General features: G+C 35.3%; 2 protein-coding genes and 1 non-coding gene across 3 annotated transcripts; 2 read left to right on the forward strand and 1 right to left on the reverse strand.

The window, feature by feature from the left end:
- The first annotated feature begins 741 nt into the window (after positions 1-741).
- On the forward strand, positions 742-7,909 carry LOC139849216 (histidine kinase 1-like). The gene is made up of 13 exons (XM_071838878.1): positions 742-891; positions 1,020-1,262; positions 1,366-2,157; positions 2,716-2,963; positions 3,067-3,226; positions 3,319-3,445; positions 3,745-3,834; positions 3,916-4,098; positions 4,405-4,474; positions 4,557-4,599; positions 4,681-4,821; positions 5,180-6,118; positions 7,691-7,909. Exons 1-13 carry the CDS (start codon positions 742-744, stop codon positions 7,907-7,909), a joined length of 3,405 nt encoding a protein of 1,134 aa, XP_071694979.1.
- A 1,016-nt stretch (positions 7,910-8,925) lies between these two features.
- On the forward strand, positions 8,926-11,391 carry LOC139847357 (proteasome subunit alpha type-7-like). Its single transcript, XM_071837020.1, has 3 exons — positions 8,926-9,193; positions 9,841-10,255; positions 11,068-11,391. Exons 1-3 carry the CDS (start codon positions 9,021-9,023, stop codon positions 11,224-11,226), a joined length of 747 nt encoding a protein of 248 aa, XP_071693121.1. The 5' UTR covers positions 8,926-9,020; the 3' UTR covers positions 11,227-11,391.
- Positions 11,392-12,114: 723 nt separating this feature from the next.
- TRNAI-AAU (transfer RNA isoleucine (anticodon AAU)) lies at positions 12,115-12,189 on the reverse strand. The gene has a single exon. It is a non-coding gene; the product is annotated as a tRNA-Ile (tRNA).
- Positions 12,190-27,946: the final 15,757 nt, after the last annotated feature.

Raw genomic sequence — 27,946 nt, forward strand, 5'->3', positions numbered from 1 at the left:
AATGATTTGTACCATTATAGATGATATCGTACCTTCCTACAGATTCGAGTGATGTTGTTCTTCTGTGGAAAGGGCCTACCATAGAAAAGGAGATTTGCATTAGTTTCCTCTCTGTTTTAATTGCAGATATTAGAACTAGTATTTTTGGTACTTCTATCAATTTATGAATGCAAATAATTCATGCAGTTAACTGTTCAGTAAAAACAAAACTATAGGCTAAACTTATATATATAGTAAACAGATAGCATTTGTGATGTCACAAGTGAGGATTGATCTTGCAGATAACTGCATAGATTTGTCTTATCAATAAATTGGAGCAACAAAACATGTACACTCGTGCCGGGTTGTGAGACTGTTTGTTGGACGTCCGATGGCACATTACTCCAATATATGTTTCTAGTGAGATTTGAACCTTATACCTCTTTGGCTTTCAAGCCCCAACCACTAGGATATACTCGGATCAAAGTGATAGAATGGCACCATAGTCTACCACTATCAGCTTTATAAATTGTATGGTGCTTTCCAAATAACAGAAGCAACAAATTACTAGTGACCAAAAGTAAGTATTAATATAAAAAAGCAATCTTGAACACATGACTAAAAAGCTTTAAAAATATACTATGATCAGAATCACTAACTGATGTCCACGTGTACGAGTTAATCAAGCAATATAACATGTCATATTAAGACCAGCAAGCCAACTACATTAACACTCTATACTCACCAGTTCAAACAACAAGAATGGCTTCAGCTCTAAGACGCATTTTCGATAAACTTTTTGTATATTCATCAGCAAGAAAGCAATCATCTTGCCGAAGAAGTTTAAGTAGCAATGTCAATCAAGAAGAATTTCCTTGCTACAGCGTTTGTGTAGCCCGCCTTGCTATCATGGTAACAAAAAAATACTTTAAACATTAAGAATATAACACCTTAGGTTATTTTCATTTAAACTGTAGTTTTCTTTTCAAAATTTAAAAGGGAAATGTTCGTTTCGTCATTATTTGTGTTTATTTATGCAGGTAATGCTGGCTATTCTTATAGGTTTGCTGACAATACTTACATGGCATTTCACCAAAGTTTACACAAGAACATCATTAAACGCTTTGGCATATGGCCTTCGATATGAACTTTTGCAGCGACCCGTATTGCATATGTGGAAAATATTGAATTCTACAGTCGAAATAACAACATCCCAAGTTAGGCTGTCAGAGTATGTGATCAGAAAATATAGCAAAGCTGAAAATCAGGCACAGCAAGTAGAGGTATGCAACTTCATGTATCAGTTTGTTTTTTTTTTTTTTTTTTTTTTACGAAACTTTATGTAATTTATCGTAGAAGTTAATGATTAATGTCTATATCTACCAGTTGTATGAAGTTATGAGGGATGTGACATGGGCGCTTTTCGCGAGCCACAAGGCTTTAAATTCAATGTCGATAAAATACAGAAATGGGTTCGTTCAAGCGTTTCATCGAGATCTTAGAGACAAAAATATATATTATATATATTCCAATTTAGACAATTACACAATGGTTGAACCTTATGGTATGAACAAATCATTACCTCATGAAGAATGGAACGATCAGATGATACACGGTAATGTTTCAGCAATATGGTACCGAGAACCATTAGATCCCGAAACTGGTAAGAGAATGGGACAACAGACGAAAATACCCCCGGATGAATTATTAAACATTGCAGGTATATCTCAGGTACCTGATGGTGCAGCTTCTTGGCATGTTGCAGTAAGCAAATTTACGAATTCGCCCTTGCTATCGGCTGCTTTACCCGTTTGGGATGAAGATAAGGGAAGTATCGTGGCGGTTGTTGGAGTTACGACAGCTTTGTATAGTGTCGGTCAACTTATGAAAGAGCTGGTCAAACTTCATGGTGGACATATATATTTGACATCTCAAGAGGGGTGGTTGCTTGCTACTTCTTCAAGTACGCCGCTTTTGAAAAATTCGTCGACTGGGCCCACACTTTCAATGGCTGTAGATTCTCAAGATGAGATCATACAATCGGGAGCCAAATGGTTGCGTAAAACGTATGGTGACAAGCCACCACTGAGCCATGAGGTTCATTCGGCTACTGCTACGCTTGGCAACCAAAAATATTACATAGATTCGTTTTTCTTGAACTTAACGAGACTCCCTATGGTACGTTTTACTATATGATATGATATACTTAATAAGTGAACTTACTTATGCGTGGGTCTATTTGGGTTATCATTAAGTCAAACGAAATTTACTAAAAAGGAATTGAAACGGGTTATAATGGTTAAACGGGTTTAAAGTCACCTAAACAGTTTTTGTAAGAAAAATTGAAACACTAACTACTTATGAAAATTATATACTGTATTATATTTCAAGGACAAAATTTCTTCGGTTTGTGCCTCAAACATGAAACTGAAAACCGAAAATAGGTCTCGACCCAACCAGACCCAAAAAAATAGATGAATAATGAGTCTCAACCCAACCAGACTCAACCTGACCTGACCTGGGTCTCGACCCATCCTGGTCGACCCATTTAAAATCTGAGTCGTTTTGACCCATGACCCATTTTGACTCAAACCTATTTGATTCTTGACCCAACCTGACCGGTTTACCAAGTGGAGTTATAACCACAACCCTTTTTGACATGTTACCCAAATCACCCACTGCAAGTTTTTTCCGGCCTATATAAGATTTGATATATACCATGAAGAAATTCTACAGGTGGGAGTTCTTTGCATTCCGAGGAAATACATAATGGGGAAGGTGGATGCAAGGGCATTTAAGACATTAGTAATATTGATATCTGCATCTGTATGCATACTAGTTGTGGGTTGTATTTGTATTTTTATATTAACCAACGGGGTATCGAAAGAAATGAGATTACGTGCAGAACTAATTAGCCATTTAGATGCTCGACGAAAAGCAGAGGCGTCCAGCAATTTTAAAAGCCAATTTTTAGCCAATATGAGGTTACTTTTCATATAATTATATATATAATATCTCTATTTTTCATTTAAGTATTTAACTGCCATTCAGTGTATGTATGAATATGAATGCTTCTATCTGAAACAGTCATGAACTGAGAACACCGATGGCTGCTGTCATAGGATTGTTGGATATTCTTTTATGTGACGATTGTCTTACAAATGAACAATACGCGACAATTAATCAAATTCGTAGATGCTCAACGGCTCTTCTTAGGCTTCTGAACAATATTTTGGATATTAGTAAGGTGAAGTATTAAAGAACTCAATCTTATACAGATATTAAAAATTGTATTTTCTCCTCGAGAGAAATTATAGTAGACATTTTATAAAATTACAGGTTGAATCTGGAAAGCTGGTGCTCGAAGAAGCAGAGTTTGATTTGGGGCGAGAACTTGAAGGACTTGTAGATATGTTTTCTGTGCAGTGCAAGAATCACAATGTGGAAACCGTATTAGATCTCTCTGGTACTAAATTAATAGCATCACTAGATATGGCAATTTGACCCATTCACTTATGAATGGGTGAATTTGGTTTGTGGTTTATACGGAAATGGGTCAAATGGGTTGACATCATCTACTTTAACTTAAATTAAATTCAACTTAATTAATTTATGTGATGATTCAAATTTTAAATTTAATAATATTGTTTCTACTAATACAATTAGCATATCTTCTATAATATGAACATAGAAGAACTGTGGGTCAATGCAATTGTAACAGACACTTAAACATATTATGTTTGGCTGTTTGTTTAATGTGATCAGATGATATGCCAAAAGTATTCCATGGAGACTCGGGTAGAGTTGTTCAAATATTTGCTAATCTGATTAGCAACTCAATCAAGTTTACAACATGTACGTTCAAATTACTCAGTCAAATAGTTTTGAACTATAAAAAGTTATTCTGCAGAGATTGATATAGGAATTGAATTACAGCAGGATACATAATTTTGCGAGGCTGGTGCGAAAACCTGAATTCATTCAGTAATAACGGGAACTTCTTTATCGATCAGAAAGCTCTACGGTCAGCAGCCCAGAAAAAGGCACTCCGTGAGAAAAGATCCTGCAAAAATGACAACACAATGATTCTTTTCTTTGAAGTTGAAGATACGGGCTGCGGTACGAACTTTAAATCTTACAATCACACATGACTTTTAAGAATATAGTAGTTTCAGTTCACGTCATTACTCACTATGCTAATTGTGCACCATGTTGAATTACTACAATGCTCCTGTCAACAGTAACGTCTGCAGTTTATATACACAGGGTGTTTTAGTAACTTGTATTTTCTGAAAAAATTTCCATTTTTTTTTTTTTAAATTTCGTTCGTTTGCGTTTTGCCTCAGTGAAACGGGGCCCACACACCAACCCTCGTTTATTTCTAACGGTCACACTTACATATGTAATGATTATATTTCCATATAGGAATTGATCCGAGCAAATGGGAATCCGTATTTGAAAGCTTTGAACAAGCAGACCCATCAACAACTAGACTGTAAGCAACAAAACATACCTTAATGAAAAGACAGTCATATAACAAGTTCCCGAAACTAAACTAACTGTATGATTACTTACAGCCATGGTGGAACAGGTCTCGGGTTATGTATAGTTCGAACCCTGGTGAGAAACGTACCATGTTGCTACCATGTTAATCGATACTGTGTTCTAAATACAGTATTAAAACAAGAATTTTGCTTACAGGTTAAAAAAATGGGAGGAGAAATTAGAGTAGTGAAGACACATGGATCAGGAACCCTGATGCAACTTTATCTTTTACTAAACACACCTGCAGATGTAACAAGAGAAAACTACCACCTTAAATTCGTAGAGCATAATTTAAAGGTGAGAATAAATTCGGTATGATTAAGGATAAAAGGGCCCTTAGTGTATGCAGGATTTTGGTAACGATACATGTCTCTCAGTGAACCACTCCATTCTTTACCTTCAAATTTCCTGAAAGACACTAACTGAACATAGAATTGGACGTGTCACGACTCTCAGTGCTCCTAGTGCATCAAGATTCCAAATTTGATGCATCGGGACACGTGTCTTCACCAGAATTCTCCATACACATTTCTACATAAGAGACCCATTTACCTTATCTTTCCTTAGCATAACTAAAAACTTGCTGAAAGTTTGTTATTGAAGAGGATTTTTTTAATTATAATTAAGGGTTTTTTTTTTTCAAATTCAATTGCAGGTAGTGCTTGCACTTGGCGGAAGAATGGGTAGAGAAATACTTTCTCGGTGGCTACTCAAACTTGGAATACCCGTATGGGAAGCAAACGAGTGGAACGAACTCACACAGATACTTCAAGATCTCTTTAAATCCCCGACTTACGTGCAAAGCTTGACGCACAAGCATCCAAAAGTTGAGCCACTAAGCAAAAATGAGGTAGAGTTGTCGGTTTTCATCGTAGTCATCGACATTGGCATGCTAAACTTATGCACAGACATATGGAAGGAGCAGCTCAATTTCTTAGATACGTTTAATAAGCGCGCAAAGTTTGTGTGGATTTTAAACCACGATACCTCTAATGCCATTAAGATTGACCTTCGAAGACGCGGGCATCTATTAATGGTAAATGGACCATTATACAAAGCAAAAATGATTCAAATGATTGAAGCCGTTATAAAAGAAACCTGTCTTAAACTGCCAATTTCGAAGACCGATGAGCATGAATGTGTTCAGACTGATCAGCTACATTCGGACACCAAAAGTTCATATGATTCTGAAATATCAGAACTTTCTTCAATTGAAGAAACAAGTCAAAAAAACCTCACAATTTCTGAAGCGGTAAGCAATTGCTTTCCTGAACGAATTAAGTTGTGTACGAATAATATGGTTTCTGTGACAACATTTCCAAATGATGATTCAAACTGTGAGCAAGACGTTAATCAAGCTGAGAACGCCAAGTGTAGTCAAAAGGCGCTTGAAGGTTTACGCATTTTGTTGGCCGAAGACACACCGATACTACAGAGAGTGGCAACTATAATGCTGGAGCAGATGGGTGCTAAGGTCATTGTTGTAGGAGATGGGGTGCAGGCCGTAGAAGCTCTCAATGTTCTGCACAAAGTAGATAACTTTAACGCATCTGGTGACCATCCGCAGTATGACCTGATACTAATGGACTGTCAGGTGAGAATCTCGTGACAATCGGCACTGATAACGATGTTACAAATTTACAAAGTATTAGCTTCTTGTTTTCATGTATTAAACTATTCCAAGATAGTCTAGTTGTCCCTTTCGCCAAAAAAAAAAAAAAAAAAAAAAAAAAAAAAAAAAAATGATAGCCTAGTTGTTGGGAACCCTGATATCCTCACATGATGTTTAACGTTCAAATGTCACTAAAAACATATCTTGTGGTCGGCTAGAGAAAAAGGGTCGGAAATGCTAACTGCATAATCCAGATAGGGTGTATACATCTTATTAAAATATACTCTCCGTCCCCAGTGGCCTAGACTAGGGGTGTTTATCAGTTCGATTTTCAATTTTCTCAGTTTATTCGGTTAGTTTTGTTGGAATTTGAAATATTTGGAGGCAAAACCGAAAACTGAATTTGGTTCAGTTCGGTTAAAACCGGAAATCAAAAAATCATAATTGAACTTAAATGATCGTAAAAATCGATTTTAAATTCGATTTTTGAAATTAAAATTGGTTTTCGCCTATATATATATATATATATATATATATATATATATATATATATATATATATATATATATAGGGGCAGGATCAATGGGGAAGTAACTAATCGGGGGAAGCAGGGGGAAGCAAATTATTTATTTTTTTTCGTTTTTTTTTAAATTTTTTTTTTTCGGGCATCAAGATCACACGAAAATATGAACATTTAGAAGAGACACTTCGTGATGAATGTTATTATTTAGGCGGGAAAACGATCGACAAAAATAACATTCAAGATAATATTGTTCGTGAAGAATATGAACGTTTTTTTTCTTCATGTTTTGTGAAGTAAAATTTAGTCCGGTTTAACCCAAAACACCAAACCCTAAACCCTAAACCCTAAACCCTAAACCCTAAACCCTAAACTCTAAACTCTAAACCGTTCGTGTTAAAAACTAAATCTAAATCCTAAATCTAAACCCTAAATCTAAACCCTAAACCCTAAATTTCTAAACCCTAATATCTAAACCCTATAAACCCTAATATCAAAACCCCAATAGCTAAAACCTCAAAATACGCTCGAAAAACACGATAATTGTTATATATTACTTCTTCGAGCGTTTTCCCGCCAAAATAAAAACATTTATCACAAAGTGTCTCTACTAAATGTTCATATTTTCATCTCATCTATAATGTTCGTGAACACAGTTTTTTCAAAAAACGAAAAAAAAAAAAAAAAGAATTTGCTTCCCCCGCTTCCCCCGAATGGTTACTTTCCTCTTGATCCTACCACTATATATATATATATATATATATATATATATATATATATATATATATATATATTGATAATGTATTTCATTATTGGTTGAATTCAGTTTTTGTATAAACCAAATTTCAGGATAGTAAAACCCTTAACTGAACTGAATAAAGATTTCAGTTTGGAATTTTCTTAGGTTTTCATTCAGTTCAGTTTTGTTCGGTTCATTTTTTGGATTATAATTGATTTGAAATCATATATTGAACACCCCTAGCATAGCCTAAACAGGAAAATCTTATCCATTTGTTTGAGATGTATACCTGCAGATGCCAAAGATGGATGGTTATGAAGCAACAAAAGCGATACGAAGAGCAGAAACGGAATCAGGGTCACACACTCCGATTGTTGCATTGACAGCACATGCCATGTCATCAGATGAAGCTAAATGCTTGGAAGTAGGCATGGATGCATATCTAACAAAACCAATAGACTGCAAGCTTATGGTTTCCACCATTTTGTCATTAACCAAGTGCACTAGGACCTGATCAATTTTCACATTTCTGCAAGAAACATAAAAAATAATCTACAATGCTAGCTAATTATAAGTAGCTAGAAACAGCTCAGTAGGCTTATAGATTGTGCATAAGTTCGACATAAGGTCATAACCATGATTATTGTATGTGCGTTTCTGTATTGAGTGACCTACAATGAAGTATAAATTTGTTATGTGTACTTCTTTACATTTATATTTATGAATTTTAGTATTTTACTGAATGTATCATTTTTGACGATATTTTATAATTTCTTTATTATTATTATTATTATTTTATTTTTTATACTAAATACAGAGTATAAATAGTGTAAATGATCTAGTAATGTTATTGGTCCACGAGGGAGTTGTGCACCGTAGAAACCAGGTTAATATATTTTTTTTTCTTCTTTAAGGACTCAATTATTAAAGGACAAAAATCATCAAGGATCAAAAATGTAAATAATGATTAAGCAATCTAGAAAAATGACCACGCAAGCTTAAATAACGGTTATGTAATTTTGAATAATGGCTATGTCATTTCAATAATAGTTATGCAACTTCGAATAATGGTTACGCAATTTCAAATAATGACTATATAGTTTATTGTACATATTTCTTTAATTCTTTATAATTGCTTTTTATCCACTAATCGCTTAACTAAAACAACACTATTTCGCCGCATCGGGCATATGTTTCTACTAGTTACAAATAGATAGTGTAATGTAAGGTGGAAGCAAGGTCGCAAGAGGCACCTTGCATCCTTGCTTCCACCGGAGAGCAAGGAGCAAAATGTTACCTTGCGACTTTCCTTTCACCTGGTAGAAATCTCGTTTTGACCTATTTATTCTATGGCCCAGGCTCAAGGCACCTTGCTTCTTGTGAAGGCGAATCGTCAAGTTTTTTTTTTCATAGTTACTCGATTTGCAGGGAGTGATTATGTTAATAGACTAAATTTCAGGGGGCAATCAAAACCTTTTTTCTTTTTGTTTGTTAAAGCTGTCTTGCAACCCAAGACAGGAGGATCTCCTTCACTATACCCCCAAACACAAACAATCGCCTCTGCATCTCCAAATCACAAAAATCAAAACTTGAAATTAAACTAACAAACCCTAGAAATCTCATTAATGGCGCGATACGACAGAGCTATAACGGTATTCTCTCCTGATGGTCATCTATTTCAAGTTGAGTACGCACTTGAAGCCGTTCGTAAAGGTAACGCCGCCGTTGGTGTTCGTGGCTCTGATATCGTCGTTCTCGGCGTCGAGAAAAAGTCAACCGTCAAACTTCAGGACTCTAGGTATATAAATCTATCTTGATTTAAGTTGTGCAAATCAATTGATGTGTGACTAGACCTAAAAACCTAATTGTTTGTGTTATTTGTGAATTGAAGATTGTGTTGATCATGATTTGTTATTAGTGAATTAAATTTGTGTTATTTGGTTGATTTGTACGGATCTAGCATCATTTTGACCATCGATTGCAGTTAATAGCTGCAATTTGTTGATTTAAAATATTGTTGCTGATTTTATGTCAAATTTACAGCATGATAGCTACTGTAGTGTTGCATTTCTGTAATTAGATCATTTCATCCCCCATAAGCATTAAGCAGTTGTTAACAATCAACATAATGTGTTAAAAACTAATAATTGACTTTAAAAAAAATCGTGGCTTGTAAAGTTATAACTTGCAATATGGAATCATCAGCCATCACTTTTTTGCTTTCATTTTCGCAACATGCAACTTGAAGGTGACACACATTTGTTACCAGATGGACAGATGGTGATAAACCAATCTGATGAGGACCTTAAGTAACTTTGCATAAATTACAGCTATATGACTGTGAGTCAGCTTTCATAACCTTGCTTAATTTTGCAAATTAAATGTGTAATTTTTCTTTAACTAGTTAATTTAGATTCCTAATTTATATATCATATGTACATACAGATCAGTTAGGAAGATTGTAAACCTAGATGATCACATTGCATTGGCGTGTGCTGGACTTAAAGCAGATGCGCGTGTTCTTATAAACAAAGCACGAATTGAATGCCAGAGCCATAAGCTTACTGTTGAGGATCCAGTGACTGTAGAGTATATCACACGATACATTGCAGGTCTTCAACAGAAATACACACAAAGTGGAGGTGTCAGGCCATTTGGGCTTTCAACTTTAATCGTAGGATTTGATCCTTATACTAGTGTTCCATCACTATATCAGACTGATCCTTCAGGGACTTTTTCTGCATGGAAGGCTAATGCTACGGGGAGAAATTCAAATTCCATGAGGGAATTTTTGGAGAAGAATTACAAAGAAACTTCTGGCCAAGAAACTATCAAACTCGCCATTCGAGCTCTGCTTGAAGTTAGTATTTCTTTTTATTTTTGTTTTCAGTTTTATGTGGTTATTGTGTGTGCATTTATTTTGTTGCCTCATTTTATTTGAGTACATGACTAGAACCAATACCCTTGATAGCTCGTTCATCTGCCAGAAAACATCATCTAATGATTCTTGTGATGACATCCCTTTAACAACGTTAATTGAATATTATCCTGCAGTTGGTCTAGAGTTACTTGTACCAGTTTAAGGACCAAATACCGAGAATATGATTATATATACTCTCTCCGTTCCGTTTTAATACTCCACTTTTCCTTTTTGATGATGTCCCAAATTAATAGTTCACTTTCATAAATAGATAAGATAAGTAAAGTTCTTTTATACCTTTAACTTTATGCATGTAAACATAAATGTAAATAAAAAGTTAGGGGTAAAACTGTAAAGTAAACAAAAAGTACAGTGTGATAATGTAATATTAGGATGATGACATTTCGTAAACTAGTTGATCTAGAGTTACTTGCACATGATTTGAGAAAATAAGTTGACATATCTGCCATTTGTTCCCGCGGATCCTACAGTTGCTTTGCTGATATTATTTTGATTTTAACTATTACTGAATTTGTTATTTACATTTTTTTGTGGATGTTGAATTCTATGTGCTTAGTCTTTAAATCTCTGCATGAACATATACGATGTTTGGGGAACTAACTGTTAAGCCTTTACCTTTCCTTTTATCATCATCACAACCAAACATGCTACAAAAAATGAAGTTCCTATGTGATTGATCAAACATTGTTTTTATTAATAATAATAATAATAATAATAATAATCATATGTAGGTTGTTGAGAGTGGAGGGAAGAACATTGAAGTTGCTGTGATGACAAAGGAGGGGCTACGACAACTTGAGGAGGCTGAGATTGATACGATTGTTGCAGCCATTGAAGCAGAAAAGGCTGCTGCTGAGGCTGCAAAGAAAGCTCCTGCTAAAGATACATAATGCTGCTGCTGTTATCCCTCACCTCAAAATTTCTCTCATGTTTTTAATCATTATTATCTTAGAAATCTCCTTTTAAACCTTTCTATGACTTTTTTTATGAACATAATCTGGATGTGAATGTCCTACGATAATTCGCATCTAGATCCACCATTGCGTGTTTGTGTCTTTCGACTTTGTTTATGTGTTTGTCAGTTACCCCAGAAGAAACTTTTATAAAAGAGGTTAATGATTAATATTGAAATTATATAATATTTCCCCTCTCGTAAACGTAGAAAGAATAAAAAAAAGATTCGGTGAAAATCGGAATTATATATAAAAACGTATACACTTCATCGATACGATAAAGGCTAATGAAACAAACAATTAAGCAAGGGAAGCATAACTTGGGTCAAAACTAAACAAAGAAACCAAACTAAAGGGCCAAGTGAGCCACCCGTGCCAAACCAAACAAGAAATCAAGACTAGAAACAACAAACTAACAAACGGGAACAAAAGAACAATTAGAAGACCCGTTGTTAACGGGTGTATTGTGATTGACTAGATTCTCCTGAAAAATATTGTGATATTGATGTAATGTATTGTGATTGACGCTGTCATAATGTAACATAATCCAATGTAATGTTTCGGCCAGAATATAATGTATCGAAATTGGTTTTCTATTTAAGAGACAAACTATAAAGATCACTTCTTTGGTAACTGAAAATCAGTCAACTAGATACTTGCAGTACACGACGACAGAAACGACGTGAGAAATTCAGACCCGGAAAGGGGAAGGGCCAGTGGTGGGCATTTGGGAAAGTCGGGCAACCAAGAATAATAAGTGAATATATAACTCAAAGGATCACTTCGTTATTAACAACAACAAAAAAAGGTTCAAAAAATAAAAAATGGCCCATGCAGGTCTCGAACCTGCGACCTTCGCGTTATTAGCACGACGCTCTAACCAACTGAGCTTAATAGGCCAATATGTGTTGAATTTTCGTAGTAAAATATATAAACGATTTTATATATCAATTTGTTTCTTAGCATATACTTTAAAAATCTCTACAATTGAATCTATTTAGATCATCTTTAACATATGGATCGAACCTTTTATATAATATTTGACTTTTATAAATATTTCAGGCAAAAAAATTTTAATTTACTCATTTGGTCCAATGTAAATATGTCAGAAAAAACTCACAACCGGAATTGACTAACAAAGTATGACACGAATTTAATTTACTCACGAGTCAACACCATTTCTAGCTTCATGGTTCAAACAATCATCCACAGCATAAACATAAACATAATGATCCAAAAACCATTGATAAAACTTCATGTCATATCTCCAAAACTCAAGAGATAAAAAGTTCATTGGTTAAGTAAATTTTACATTTTTGTGACCTTTCCTTTAAGCCTCCTAAAGCCTGCCAACCTCTATACGCTTGGTACCCTTAAAGTAGGAAGCCCTAAGCTACAATTATGCATGAACTCCTAAAACGAAATCCGCATGCACTTTTTACTAGTAAAAAATCTTGTTTGCCACGAACATGAACAACAGAAGCATCTTTTGTAGACGATGTAAAGGATGTTAGAATCAATCTAACTCGACCTAGAGGCGTAATAACACTAGAACAAGGGCAAAGTCGAATATCTAAGGGTTTTCGGCAGGCCCGGCCCAGAGGGGGTGCAACATGTGCATCTGCACAGGGCCCAACAATTTTAGGGGCCCAATAAATTGGTCTGTCACACAAAAATTTTCAAGCCTAATTGGCAAAGACTTACACAAAAATTTTCAAGCCTAATTGGCAAAGACTTTAAGGAGTGTAGAAATCTCAGGCCCAAAGGAATACATCATATTTTTTTCTTTGTTTATTATGCCCCAATCTATTATATTTATAGAGCATTATTGTTTGATTTTCAACCGATGTGGGATCAATCACAAAAGCTTATCACTTATAGACAACCCCCAAACTTGGCACATTGAAATTATATTTCCACCCATTATTTTTTATAAATCCAGTATTGTAACGATCCAACTTCGTTTTACCAAAAACACGACTTAATTTTTTTTTTTTAACAGACAATCTGGACGGCGTCCAAGCCTCTAGGACGGCGTCCAAATGAACTAAAAGTTTCTGCTCAGTTTTTCAAATTCACGCGGGCGGAAAACCCGCTTCCCAACACTTTTAAACAAAACGGTTTTCACAACACATTAGTATAATTATAATTAAGAGATTTCCACAATAAAATCGAGTTTTACAACACCGAGCCCACATCGACCCAAATTACGAACAAGTGACCATTTCGACCCATTTATATATATATATATATATATATATATATATATATATATATATATATATATATATATATATATATATATATATATATATATATATATATATATATATTGACGGATTAGAACTCTACAACCCAACCCGATACCATGAGCATAATCCCGGGGACTACCAAATCCCCCATCCGCGTTCAATTATCCGAAAGCTACCCCATCAAGCCCAAGCGCTCCAACACATCTAGTCTAACAACTAGCTAGCATCAATAACACAATACCTGTAAAAAGGTAAACAACGAGAGGGGTAAGCCTAGGCTTAGTTAATGCAATAATTATACATATACATATATAATATACCTACTTGCAAACACTTACACAAATACTTCATACACGCTAGCAAGTTATAAGCATACCATCGCAAGTATAACGCTAAATTCTTCAAGACCACACGCTAGCACAACAATAGCATATATAACTCGAATAATATAATATGCTACGCTACAACACTTAACCATGGTTAACCAATAGTAAAAGGGAATGGTACTTTGAATTTCCCACCGGTGTTCATAACAACCGTTAGTGTACAACAAAATATATCACTAACCCCTGGGTGGTACGGACAACGAAATATCCGTTCAAAGCAATCGTTAGTGTACAACGAAATATATCACTAACTCTTGGCGGTTTGGACAACGAAATATCCATTCAAGGCAATCGTTAGTGTACAACGAAATATATCACTAACTCTTGGCGGTTTGGACAATGAAATATCCATTCATAGCAATCGTTAGTGTACAACGAAATATATCACTAACTATTGGGTGGTATAGACAACACACACCCGGCCCCTCCCCCGCCCTAAAAATAGATACATTATATACATACACATATACGTATTCCACTCACCTCGAAACGCCCGCACAAGTTATATATGTAAATCGCCTCCAAACGCAACCGAGCAAGCTTTTACCTATAATACGCATATAGATATACACACAATCAACATACATTCTCTATAAGAGAATTCGACGACAATGCCCTTAACCAAGGGTTTATACCTACCTCCACAAACCGTCCATTTAGACACCTAAAGTGGACTTCACCAACTACCACTACGGGTGGTAATTCAAACCCCACAATAAAGTACAATTTAGCCCAAATCATGCTTTACACCAATTAGACCAAACCTAGGTCTTAACATTAAATTACTACTTAGGTAGTACTCATTTCAAATGCCAAATACATCAAAAACCCCAACACGTGCAATATTGACCCATATTGCTTTTGACTACCATTGACTTATGTTAAAATATCACTTTAACCCAAAATTACTTCTCGCGAGTAATTACATTCAAAAATATCATTTAACACCTAACAAAATCGTTTAACATTCATTAAATCCAAAATTAGTGTCATCATCAATTTTGACCCAAATCAAAGTCAACCCATTTGACATAAGTCTCAAAACACCCAAAATCACTAACGACTAGTGATTCTACTTCCAAAACACCAATTGACACTTAAATCAAGTATTTACATACTTGATTCACCATACTTAACTCAAATCTTAGTTTGACACTAAATCAAAGTCAACACCCATTTTTGACCAACTAACATGTTCTTATGAACATCGATACACTAACACATTTATAAACTAGTGATTTACACCCAAAACCATGACCAAAATCTTCATCAAACCCTAACCCACCAATAACGGGTCAAAACCCATCTACTAACCACAATAAACCCCTTTCACAACCATTAAAGGGTTTCTAACAAAATCAAGCTCAAACCCTAATTTGAATATCAAAATCAAATAATGAAAATCAGAGTTAGAACTTACCAACACTACCAAAACGTAGCCGTTAACGAGATGAACAACATTAAAACTCGGGCTCGGTCAAGATTCCTTCTTCTTATTCCCCAAAGTGAGCTTTCTCTCACTAACACTCTATCTCTCTCTCTAAAATGAATGGGAGTGTTTTGTGTGGGTGAGAATGAGCTCCAAATGAGTTCTAGATCAGTTTTGATGATCCCAAACCAACCCCAAGTGAAAAGACCAAAGTACCCCTTTTAATTTGAGTAAAATACAGCTGCTGGCCCGTCAGGCGTTCTGGACGGCGTCCAGAATTGTTGGACGGCGTCCCAATGAACTGAGTCTGAAACTGAAACTTGTTTTGGTCATAACTTTTCAACCGTAACTCCGTTTTCGACGAATCAAATATCGTTGGAAACATAATAAAATTTACTATCCAATGGTAAGGTTTTAGAACCCTAAATCCAACTTTATTTGGGATTCAAATATACGCTTACATGCCTCGTATTTCGAATGTCGTTCGAAATAACACGTAACTAAAAAACGGGGTGTTACAACTCTCCCCCACTTAAATGGGATCACGTCCCCGTGATCTCCGTCACTTAACAAACCAGACCCACACTCAAAGGCCCTCTGACATACCTTCAAAATCGATGTCCATAGAAGGTTTCCATTAACCCGATGTGACGGCCGGTCAAAATCCCTTTTGACGCAGCACGTTATTCACCGGTTTCATCGCGAGGTTTTGACTTCTATGTGATACGTTTTGTAACATTGCATTCGTTTGAAAAGGTATTTCATAAATGAATATATAAATTTCAGGTTTTTAACATCTGATGATTCCTACGTATAGATAATCACCATTTAAATGGTTTACAATAATACATCTGTTGACAATACAGTCAAAATAAGGTACATGGTGAATGCAAGTTTCTTGTATATAGCATGTATGACTTCAAGCACATATCTTGTATCACGTATAAGCAAACAGCGGAAGACTTCTAGAAACCTGAGAATAAACATGCTTCAAGTGTCAACACAATGGTTGGTGAGTTCATAGTTTTAGTGATTCGCATAATCTGTATATAAAAGTGGATCACAAGATTTCAGTTGTTTCATCCAGAAACGTTTATCAATATATTCTACATAACAGAGCACCCTGGTAACTAAGCTTTAACGTTATAATGATAAATATGTCATAACCCGTCCTTAACCATAAGAACGCGTTAGATAACGTATGATTTCATTGCGAGGTATTGACCTCTATATGAGACATTTTTGAAAGAAAACTGCATATATTATACATTACAAACCATAACCATTATTTTTGTTACAAGCTTAAGACAATAAAAAGAAGATTAACGTTTAGCGATAATCTTCGACTTACAAACTTTACAAATGATGACAACAACACGGTTTCTAGCATATTTTACAATACAACATCTCGGATATGCAGTTTTATTTTTGACACAAATATGAGTACGCATGATCCTGCTTAGATTCAACATAATGCAGCGGAAGCTTTAATTATCACCTGAGAATAAACATGTTTAAAAACGTCAACATAAAGTTGGTGAGATATAGGTTTAGTGCGCAGCAATATATATATATAGACCACAAGATTTCGTATATAAACATTTCAATAAAAACATTCTAAGTGGTTGAGCACTTGGTAACCATACTTAACATTTTCACGTCGCATATTCCCTTTAATATGAAATCTTACTACACCGTACCAAGTGTAGTCACAAAACGAAGTACTGTGCAACCGTTGAATACTGGTCGTCCAGTCCGGTTGGGGTTGTCAGGCCCGATAGATCTACCAACAGGATTCGCGTTTACAATACCGCTGTAAATATTAGTTACCAAGCTACAGGGAAGTATGCCAGTGGTACAACTCAACGTAGAACATATTTTTCAGTTACTTGTGTCCATATCGTAAAACATAAAATACATGTATTCTCATCCCGAAATATTTAGAGTTTAAAAGTGGGACTATATACTCACTCTTGTCTTGATGATATATATATTTTGACTCGGTCTTCCGGTTGATATCACGAACCTATCCATATATAATATATCAATATGTTTTCATTTTAAAACAAACGTTATATATATATATACTTGTTATACTTTTAATATTTTGAATATTTCCTTAGTCCGTAGTTAGCATTCCGATGTTAGTAATTCAATTTTTAATGGTTCATTTTTAGATGTTTAATATACCCGCAATAAACAAAACCCCCAACGAAATAAATAAAACCCCATCGTATATGTATTGGTTGAGATTAATCTTGACCCATGGTACCGGTGTTGTCAAATGACGTGTTGCGTACATAAAGTACCGGTGTTGTCAAATGACGTGTTGCGTACAAACACGGGATCTTATGATTAATCTTCTCGTATTGTTTACGGGTGATCCTGAACCATATAAAATTGAATTATAAGTACATATATATAAAATATCATGTTATCTTAGAAATATGTGATTTATATCATTTTTTCCAATTGATCCCGTAGTTGTAATGATCTAGGATAACCAATTTTGTTTCGGTCATAGTTTCTTCGTTACAAATCCGTTTTCGTTGATTCAAATTGCCATCTTCTTGGATCGAGTTCTTCTTTAAGACTATGAACTGTAAATACCTTGGTTTGTATTCAAAATCATACGGCATAAGTGAAACATTAGTGAAACATATGAAGTTAAACATTTTTGTTACAACAAAATCATTTAATGACCATTTTTCTAAAAATACTTATACTTTGAAAAACCAAGTTTTACCTTGTTAAATTAGCATATACATAAGTTATATTACAGGTCTTGAAGTATTTTAAAAGTTAAGTTAGAAGGATCTATTTAGTTTGCAAACAAGTTTGAAAACATTCAAACTATGTTCTTGTTGTTAAACTTTTGTACCACAAAATAAAATAGCTATATATATATGAATCGAATAAGGTTATGAACATAGATTCTACCTCAAGTTCCTTGGATAAGTTTGCTGTAAAAGAGGAGTAAGAAGCTAGAATCAAAAGGGTGATGGAAGTGGATGAAAGATTGGAAGTAAGTTGGTGTTCTTGGAAGGTTTTCTTGAAGTGTTTTTGTATGGTTTTCTTATGGTGTTTTAGTATGGTTTTTGAAGCTAGATCTTCATGGAACTTTGCTGGATTGTTATGGAGTTTAGAGAGTAAGAAAGAGTGTGTGTTTTTAGTTAAGAGATTGAAGTAAAAATGAATCAAAAATGATGATACATATATACTCCTAAAAATGTGATCTTTAAGGATAACATGACAAAATTCTAATTTGTATTTTGTTAATTAGTCAAGTAATCATCCAAAAGTAATTACCTAGCTCTAAGGGCATGAATAATGGCTGGTTAGGTGGTGATTTTGATGTGTATTTACTATTAGTAAATACGTATAGGAGCTAGGTATGATACGAGTACAAATACTCTAAATATACGTATAGAAATTTTGTGAAAAATGAAATGAGGATTCAAATATAGCTATCTTTTGTGAATACACTTATATGGTTTTATGTATTTAAGTTCTTTAAAAGTAATTAAATACATTACTTATACAATATATGTATAACATTATAAGTCTTAAGTATTTATGTCAAATAACGTTACGTATAGTTATTGTTTTGAAAACTTAAGTTAGTAGTTTCAAAATACACATATAACTTGTTGTTATTAATACAAAATGAGATATTAAAACATTTATTAATCATGTTAAATATGTATATATACATTTATATACACAAACGTATAATTATCATATATTGTATAGTTCGTGATATCATCGGTCAAACTAGACGGTCAAACGTTGTGTAAAACTCTTTTCGGAAATATAAGTCTCGACAATTTGGATTGCTTATCATGTTGGCAAGGTTTAATTTATGTAAATATTAATCTTATAAGTATAGTATGATCGAAAAAGTGCGGGTCGTTACATTACCTCCCCGTTAAATAAATTTCGTCCCGAAATTTTAAAATTGTACCTATTTTGCGTCATCGAGAAACAAATGCGGATACTTTCGTTTCATCTGATCCTCTCGTTCCCAAGTAAACTCGGGACCTCTTCTAGCATTCCAACGAACCTTAACAATCGGTATATTACTCTGTTTGAGCTGTTTAACTTCACGGTCCATGATTTCGATTGGTTCTTCGACGAATTGTAGTTTCTCGTCGACATGAATTTCTTCAAGAGGAATGGTGAGGTCTTCCTTTGCAAGACACTTCTTCAGGTTTGAGACGTGAAAGGTATTATGTACTCCAGCGAGTTGTTGCGGTAACTCGAGTCGATAAGCTACCGGTCCAATGCGTTCGATGATCTTGAACGGGCCTACGTACCTTGGGTTCAGTTTACCCCTTTTGCCGAAACGTATTACACCTTTCCAAGGTGACACCTTTAGCATAACCATGTCTCCGACCTGAAACTCTAATGGTTTCCTTCGGACATCGGCGTAGCTCTTTTGGCGACTACGAGCTGTTTTCAATCTCTCCTTGATTTGTACTATCTTCTCGGTCGTTTCGTGTATGATCTCGGGACCAGTTAAATGTCGATCTCCTACTTCATTCCAACAGATAGGAGATCTACACTTCCTTCCGTACAATGCTTCGAATGGCGCAGCTCCAATGCTCGCATGATAACTATTATTATACGAGAATTCTGCTAACGGTAGATATTTATCCCATCCGTTTCCAAAATCGATCACACATGCCCTGAGCATGTCTTCGAGAGTCTGAATCGTTCTCTCACTCTGTCCATCGGTTTGTGGATGATATGCGGTACTCATATCCAACCGAGTTCCTAGTGCCTCCTGTAGTGATTGCCAGAATTTTGAGGTAAATCTACTATCACGATCGGATATAATGGAAATAGGTATTCCATGCCTTGAAACAACTTCCTTTATATACAATCGTAATAGTTTCTCCATTCTATCTGTTTCCTTTATAGGCAAGAAATGTGCAGACTTGGTGAGACGATCAACAATCACCCAAATGGTGTCGTATCCCCAGGCAGTCTTTGGTAACTTTGTGATGAAATCCATGGTAATACCATCCCATTTCCATTCTGGGATTTCTGGTTGTTGAAGTAACCCTGACGGCTTCTGGTGTTCTGCTTTAACCTTGGAACAAGTTAAACACTCCCCAACATATGTTGCAACGTCTGTTTTTAAATTAGGCCACCAATAATGCGTCTTAAGATCTTGGTACATCTTTCCAACTCCAGGATGTATCGAATATCTTGTCTTATGTGCCTCGTTCAATATCAACTTCCTTAATCCACCCAACTTCGGTACCCAAATACGATTTGCAAAATATCGAATTCCACCTTCCCGCATAACGAGTTGCTTCTCATACTTCTTCATTATTTCATTTCCTATATTTTCTTTAGTAAGTGCTTCTCGTTGAACTTCTTTGATTTGTGAGTTGAGATTCATGCGAATTTTTATGTTCATCGCTCGTACTCGAATTGGTTCTCGTTCCTTTCTGCTTAGAGCGTCGGCCACCACGTTCGCTTTCCCGGGATGATAACGAATTTCACAATCATAGTCGTTTATTAACTCGACCCACCTACGTTGCCTCATGTTCAATTGTTTCTGATCAAAAATATGTTGAAGGCTTTTATGATCAGTAAACACAGTGAATTTAACCCCATACAAGTAATGTCTCCACATCTTCAATGCAAACACGACTGCTCCCAGTTCTAGATCATGCGTCGTATAATTCCGCTCGTGAATCTTCAATTGTCGGGATGCAAATGCAATTACTTTCTTTCGTTGCATAAGAACACAACCAAAACCTTGTCGCGAAGCGTCACAATATATTTCAAAATCATCGTTCCCTTCAGGTAACGATAAAATAGGCGCCGTAGTTAACTTCTTCTTCAGTATTTGAAATGCGTTCTCCTGCTCCGAGGTCCATTCATATTTCTTCCCTTTTTGCGTTAACGCTGTCAACGGCTTAGCTATTCGGGAAAAATCTTGAATAAACCTTCTATAATAACCGGCTAAACCCAAAAATTGGCGTATCTGTGTTGGTGTCTTAGGAGTCTCCCATTTTTCAATGGCTTCAATTTTTGCTGGATCAACCTGAATTCCTTTGCTACTAACAACGTGGCCAAGAAATTGTACTTCTTTCAACCAGAAAGCACACTTAGAAAATTTAGCATAAAGTTGTTCTTTTCTCAACAACTCCAGTATCAACCTTAAATGCTCTTCATGCTCTTGCTCACTCTTGGAATAGATAAGAATATCATCAATGAAAACGATAACAAACTTATCTAAATACGGACTACAAACTCGATTCATGAGGTCCATGAATACAGCTGGCGCATTCGTCAATCCAAACGGCATAACCAAAAATTCGTAGTGACCATAACGTGTCCGAAAAGCAGTTTTCGGAATGTCCTCTTCTTTGACGCGTAGTTGATGATAGCCCGATCTTAAGTCGATTTTTGAATAAACACATGATCCTTGCAATTGATCAAATAAGTCATCAATTCTCGGTAGTGGATACCGATTCTTGATAGTTAACTTATTTAATTCACGATAGTCTATACACATCCTAAAAGATCCATCTTTCTTCTTAACAAACAAAATTGGAGCTCCCCACGGTGAAGTACTCGGTCGTATGAATCCACGGTCCAGTAATTCTTTTAACTGACTTTGAAGTTCTTTTAACTCGGACGGTGCAAGTCTATATGGAGCACGAGCCACTGGTGCAGCTCCTGGTACTAAATCTATTTGAAATTCTACCGATCTAAATGGAGGTAATCCCGGCAATTCTTCCGGAAAAACTTCAGGAAAATCTCTTGCCACAGGCACGTCGTTGATGCACTTTTCTTCCTTTTCGACTTTATTAACATGTGCTAAAATAGCGTAACATCCCTTTTCTAAACACTTTTTGGCTTTCAAACAGCTAATGAGTTTTAGCTTTGAATCACCCTTCTCTCCGTAAATCATCACCGGTATTTTATCCTTACCAGGAATACGAATTGCCTTCTTAGCACAAACAACTTCCGCTCCTATTTTGGACATCCAGTCCATGCCGACTATTACATCAAAACCTCCTAATTCTACGGGTATTAAGTTGATTTTAAACGTTTCTCCGGCTAGATTTATTTCACAACCACGACAAATTTTATCGGCTTTAATTAGTTTACCATTAGCTAACTCAATCAAGTACTTAGCATCTAGAGGTAATGATGAACAATTCAATTTAGTGTAAAAATTTCTACACACATAACTTCTATCGGCACCAGTATCAAATAAAATAGATGCTGATAAGTTATTAATGGTAAACGTACCCGTAACAAGCTCCGGGTCTTCTCGTGCCTCTCTAGCATTAATAACAAATGCTCTTCCACGTGCAGGTCCGCCATTCTGATTCGGGCACTGGCTCTTATAATGACCTTGTTTTCCACACCCAAAACAAGTAATGTTAGCCAAAGCAGTTCTATTTGCGTTGGTGGCAGGAGTCTTGTTGCCATTTGTAACGAGAGCCTTACAATCTTCCGCAAGATGACCTTGTCGATTACACTTGGTGCATAACACACTACAGTAACCAAAGTGATGTTTGTGACAACGGTTGCATAAAGGATTTTGTCCTTTGTAACCAAAGCCTGAACCGCTACCCGCACCTTTCGTGGTTTCTTGTTTCTTATAAGGTTGTTGTTGGTAACCTCGATCATAATTTCCGTTCCACTTCCTTTTGTTACTCGATACCTTCACCTCAGTAGTGAATGCTTTCTTATCCAGAATGACCTGATCCATTAACTCGTTCGCCATGGTTATAGCTTCATGAATTGTCTTAGGTTTCGACGCCGTAACGTTTGCCTTGACCTTTTTGGGCAAACCACCTTTGTACATTTCAATCTTCCGTGCTTCGGTTGGAACCAATTCAGGACATAGTAAAACCAATTCCATGAATCGCTGATTGTAGTTGGTGATTTCAGTACCAACCACCTTCAAACTTCGTAACTCATCTTCTAACTTAATAACCTCATTCCTTGGACAATACTCGGTGATTATCATCGCTTTGAATTCTTCCCATGGAGTATCATAAGCTACATCTCCTCCTACCGCCTTCACATAATTCTTCCACCATGTGAGTGCACTATCTTGTAAAGTGCACGATGCAAACTTGGTCATGTCTTTTTCATCACAACCGCTGATTTTGAACACCGTCTCCATCTTTTCTATCCATCGGGTTAAACCGATAGGTCCTTCCGTTCCACTGAATGATGATGGCTTGCAAGCTTGGAACGTCTTGTAGGAGCATCCTACACGAGGATTTGGATTAACTGCAGCAGCTCTTGCAGCCTCAACCCATAACATTCTGTCGTTCACTCGCTGGTTGATGAGTTCCTCGAGTTCTTGTTCCGTCATTCGATTCAATCGCGCCATTTCCTAATGAAAGAAAATAATTATTCACATGGATTATTATAGATGTAGTGTGTATTTATAGTACATTATAGCTTATTAATAATATGAACTAGGTATTATTATAAAAGCCTTTTCTTCTTATTAGCGTTTTATAATTATATCTTGGGTAGTACCTACCCGTTAATGTTCATACTTAATAGCTTAGTACAGAATCAATTACTACAATCTAAATAATACTTAACCATGGAAAATTATTGCATTTCATACTTCAATATTTTACATATGCTTATCTTACATCGAACATTAAGCAAACCACACTATTAATATTATACAAAACATTATTCGGTTCCATGGTTTGACACAGCAGCGCATCGTTTGATCTATTTTCTAGGACGTTTAGACACAAAGATTTGCTTAACGCTTATCCTAACTGTCTGCCTATATTTTGGCTGTGGGACTGAAGAACTGGATGCCGGGACAGAACGAATAGGAATAGCGGGGATAGGGGTGGTAGTGTTGAGTGGAATTGGTGCCACATCATTCTCATTAAACTCGGGATTTGGATTTTCTAATTCATTAGCCTTTCGTTTCTTTCCTAGTTCGAACTCGTCTTTTGTAATTTCCTGTATTTCTTCCTCGGGTTCACTTTCCTCCTCGGGTTCACTTTCCTCCTCGGGTTCACTTTCCTCCTCGGGTTCACTTTCCGGGTTCTCTATAGTTGGTTCATCCGGAATTTGTGAGTCTTCCCCAAGGATATCATTTTCGTCATCGGACAGGTTAATGACTGGAACGCCATCTGAAGATTCTGATTCGGAGTCGTTGATTGTGATAACAATTTTTGAGCTCGACATCTATCACACAACAACTAACCCATTAGTACTTATATAATATTTACATATAAATTTTAACCAACAGTGATAAGCAATGGTTTTTTTTTTTAAATCAGACCCGGTCAAAGTCCAGACTTACTAATGTATCCTAACGGCTTCTCGGTTAGACACACTAATGCAAACCTGGTTCGCTAAGACCAACGCTCTGATACCACATGTCATAACCCGTCCTTAACCATAAGAACGCGTTAGATAACGTATGATTTCATTGCGAGGTATTGACCTCTATATGAGACATTTTTGAAAGAAAACTGCATATATTATACATTACAAACCATAACCATTATTTTTGTTACAAGCTTAAGACAATAAAAAGAAGATTAACGTTTAGCGATAATCTTCGACTTACAAACTTTACAAATGATGACAACAACACGGTTTCTAGCATATTTTACAATACAACATCTCGGATATGCAGTTTTATTTTTGACACAAATATGAGTACGCATGATCCTGCTTAGATTCAACATAATGCAGCGGAAGCTTTAATTATCACCTGAGAATAAACATGTTTAAAAACGTCAACATAAAGTTGGTGAGATATAGGTTTAGTGCGCAGCAATATATATATATAGACCACAAGATTTCGTATATAAACATTTCAATAAAAACATTCTAAGTGGTTGAGCACTTGGTAACCATACTTAACATTTTCACGTCGCATATTCCCTTTAATATGAAATCTTACTACACCGTACCAAGTGTAGTCACAAAACGAAGTACTGTGCAACCGTTGAATACTGGTCGTCCAGTCCGGTTGGGGTTGTCAGGCCCGATAGATCTACCAACAGGATTCGCGTTTACAATACCGCTGTAAATATTAGTTACCAAGCTACAGGGAAGTATGCCAGTGGTACAACTCAACGTAGAACATATTTTTCAGTTACTTGTGTCCATATCGTAAAACATAAAATACATGTATTCTCATCCCGAAATATTTAGAGTTTAAAAGTGGGACTATATACTCACTCTTGTCTTGATGATATATATATTTTGACTCGGTCTTCCGGTTGATATCACGAACCTATCCATATATAATATATCAATATGTTTTCATTTTAAAACAAACGTTATATATATATATACTTGTTATACTTTTAATATTTTGAATATTTCCTTAGTCCGTAGTTAGCATTCCGATGTTAGTAATTAAATTTTTAATGGTTCATTTTTAGATGTTTAATATACCCGCAATAAACAAAACCCCCAACGAAATAAATAAAACCCCATCGTATATGTATTGGTTGAGATTAATCTTGACCCATGGTACCGGTGTTGTCAAATGACGTGTTGCGTACATAAAGTACCGGTGTTGTCAAATGACGTGTTGCGTACAAACACGGGATCTTATGATTAATCTTCTCGTATTGTTTACGGGTGATCCTGAACCATATAAAATTGAATTATAAGTACATATATATAAAATATCATGTTATCTTAGAAATATGTGATTTATATCATTTTTTCCAATTGATCCCGTAGTTGTAATGATCTAGGATAACCAATTTTGTTTCGGTCATAGTTTCTTCGTTACAAATCCGTTTTCGTTGATTCAAATTGCCATCTTCTTGGATCGAGTTCTTCTTTAAGACTATGAACTGTAAATACCTTGGTTTGTATTCAAAATCATACGGCATAAGTGAAACATTAGTGAAACATATGAAGTTAAACATTTTTGTTACAACAAAATCATTTAATGACCATTTTTCTAAAAATACTTATACTTTGAAAAACCAAGTTTTACCTTGTTAAATTAGCATATACATAAGTTATATTACAGGTCTTGAAGTATTTTAAAAGTTAAGTTAGAAGGATCTATTTAGTTTGCAAACAAGTTTGAAAACATTCAAACTATGTTCTTGTTGTTAAACTTTTGTACCACAAAATAAAATAGCTATATATATATGAATCGAATAAGGTTATGAACATAGATTCTACCTCAAGTTCCTTGGATAAGTTTGCTGTAAAAGAGGAGTAAGAAGCTAGAATCAAAAGGGTGATGGAAGTGGATGAAAGATTGGAAGTAAGTTGGTGTTCTTGGAAGGTTTTCTTGAAGTGTTTTTGTATGGTTTTCTTATGGTGTTTTAGTATGGTTTTTGAAGCTAGATCTTCATGGAACTTTGCTGGATTGTTATGGAGTTTAGAGAGTAAGAAAGAGTGTGTGTTTTTAGTTAAGAGATTGAAGTAAAAATGAATCAAAAATGATGATACATATATACTCCTAAAAATGTGATCTTTAAGGATAACATGACAAAATTCTAATTTGTATTTTGTTAATTAGTCAAGTAATCATCCAAAAGTAATTACCTAGCTCTAAGGGCATGAATAATGGCTGGTTAGGTGGTGATTTTGATGTGTATTTACTATTAGTAAATACGTATAGGAGCTAGGTATGATACGAGTACAAATACTCTAAATATACGTATAGAAATTTTGTGAAAAATGAAATGAGGATTCAAATATAGCTATCTTTTGTGAATACACTTATATGGTTTTATGTATTTAAGTTCTTTAAAAGTAATTAAATACATTACTTATACAATATATGTATAACATTATAAGTCTTAAGTATTTATGTCAAATAACGTTACGTATAGTTATTGTTTTGAAAACTTAAGTTAGTAGTTTCAAAATACACATATAACTTGTTGTTATTAATACAAAATGAGATATTAAAACATTTATTAATCATGTTAAATATGTATATATACATTTATATACACAAACGTATAATTATCATATATTGTATAGTTCGTGATATCATCGGTCAAACTAGACGGTCAAACGTTGTGTAAAACTCTTTTCGGAAATATAAGTCTCGACAATTTGGATTGCTTATCATGTTGGCAAGGTTTAATTTATGTAAATATTAATCTTATAAGTATAGTATGATCGAAAAAGTGCGGGTCGTTACAAAATACCCCATTCGTTTTAATACACGCAAACCAACGTATCCTAAACTCAAATAACATACGTCCGTTAAAAGGCTAGCGCTCTAGCTCGGACGGGGATGTCAAGCCCTATGGATCCATATACTTTTATTCGCGCCCACCAGTCCATATCCTATGTACTGGCAGCTACTAGTTACCAAAGCTAAGGGATTTTCGGTTCAAACTCAGTGTAGAATTTAGTATGTACTTGTGTCCATTGTGTTTAAAATAAAGTGCATGTATTCTCAGCCCAAAAATATAGATTGCAAAAGCAATTAAAAAGGGAGCAAATGAAACTCACTGTTTAATATTGATATACAATATTGCAGGAAAGCACGTAGACGCATCGGAGATGATAAACACGAGGTTTGATTCACAAAAATACCCCCAAACATTACCCATAATTTCCTTGGC

Source organism: Rutidosis leptorrhynchoides, chromosome 5 (genome assembly GCF_046630445.1).
Source record: "Rutidosis leptorrhynchoides isolate AG116_Rl617_1_P2 chromosome 5, CSIRO_AGI_Rlap_v1, whole genome shotgun sequence".
Taxonomy (NCBI): domain Eukaryota; kingdom Viridiplantae; phylum Streptophyta; class Magnoliopsida; order Asterales; family Asteraceae; genus Rutidosis; species Rutidosis leptorrhynchoides.

Coding starts and splice junctions, on each gene's coding strand:
- LOC139849216 (XM_071838878.1), top strand. CDS start 742: ATGGCTTCAGCTCTAAGACGCATTTTCGATAAACTTTTTGTATATTCA. Junction 2,964..3,066: donor CAATTTTTAGCCAATATGAG/GTTACTTTTCAT, acceptor TATCTGAAACAG/TCATGAACTGAGAACACCGA. Junction 3,227..3,318: donor ATATTTTGGATATTAGTAAG/GTGAAGTATTAA, acceptor ATAAAATTACAG/GTTGAATCTGGAAAGCTGGT.
- LOC139847357 (XM_071837020.1), top strand. CDS start 9,021: ATGGCGCGATACGACAGAGCTATAACGGTATTCTCTCCTGATGGTCAT. Junction 9,194..9,840: donor GTCAAACTTCAGGACTCTAG/GTATATAAATCT, acceptor ATGTACATACAG/ATCAGTTAGGAAGATTGTAA. Junction 10,256..11,067: donor CCATTCGAGCTCTGCTTGAA/GTTAGTATTTCT, acceptor AATCATATGTAG/GTTGTTGAGAGTGGAGGGAA.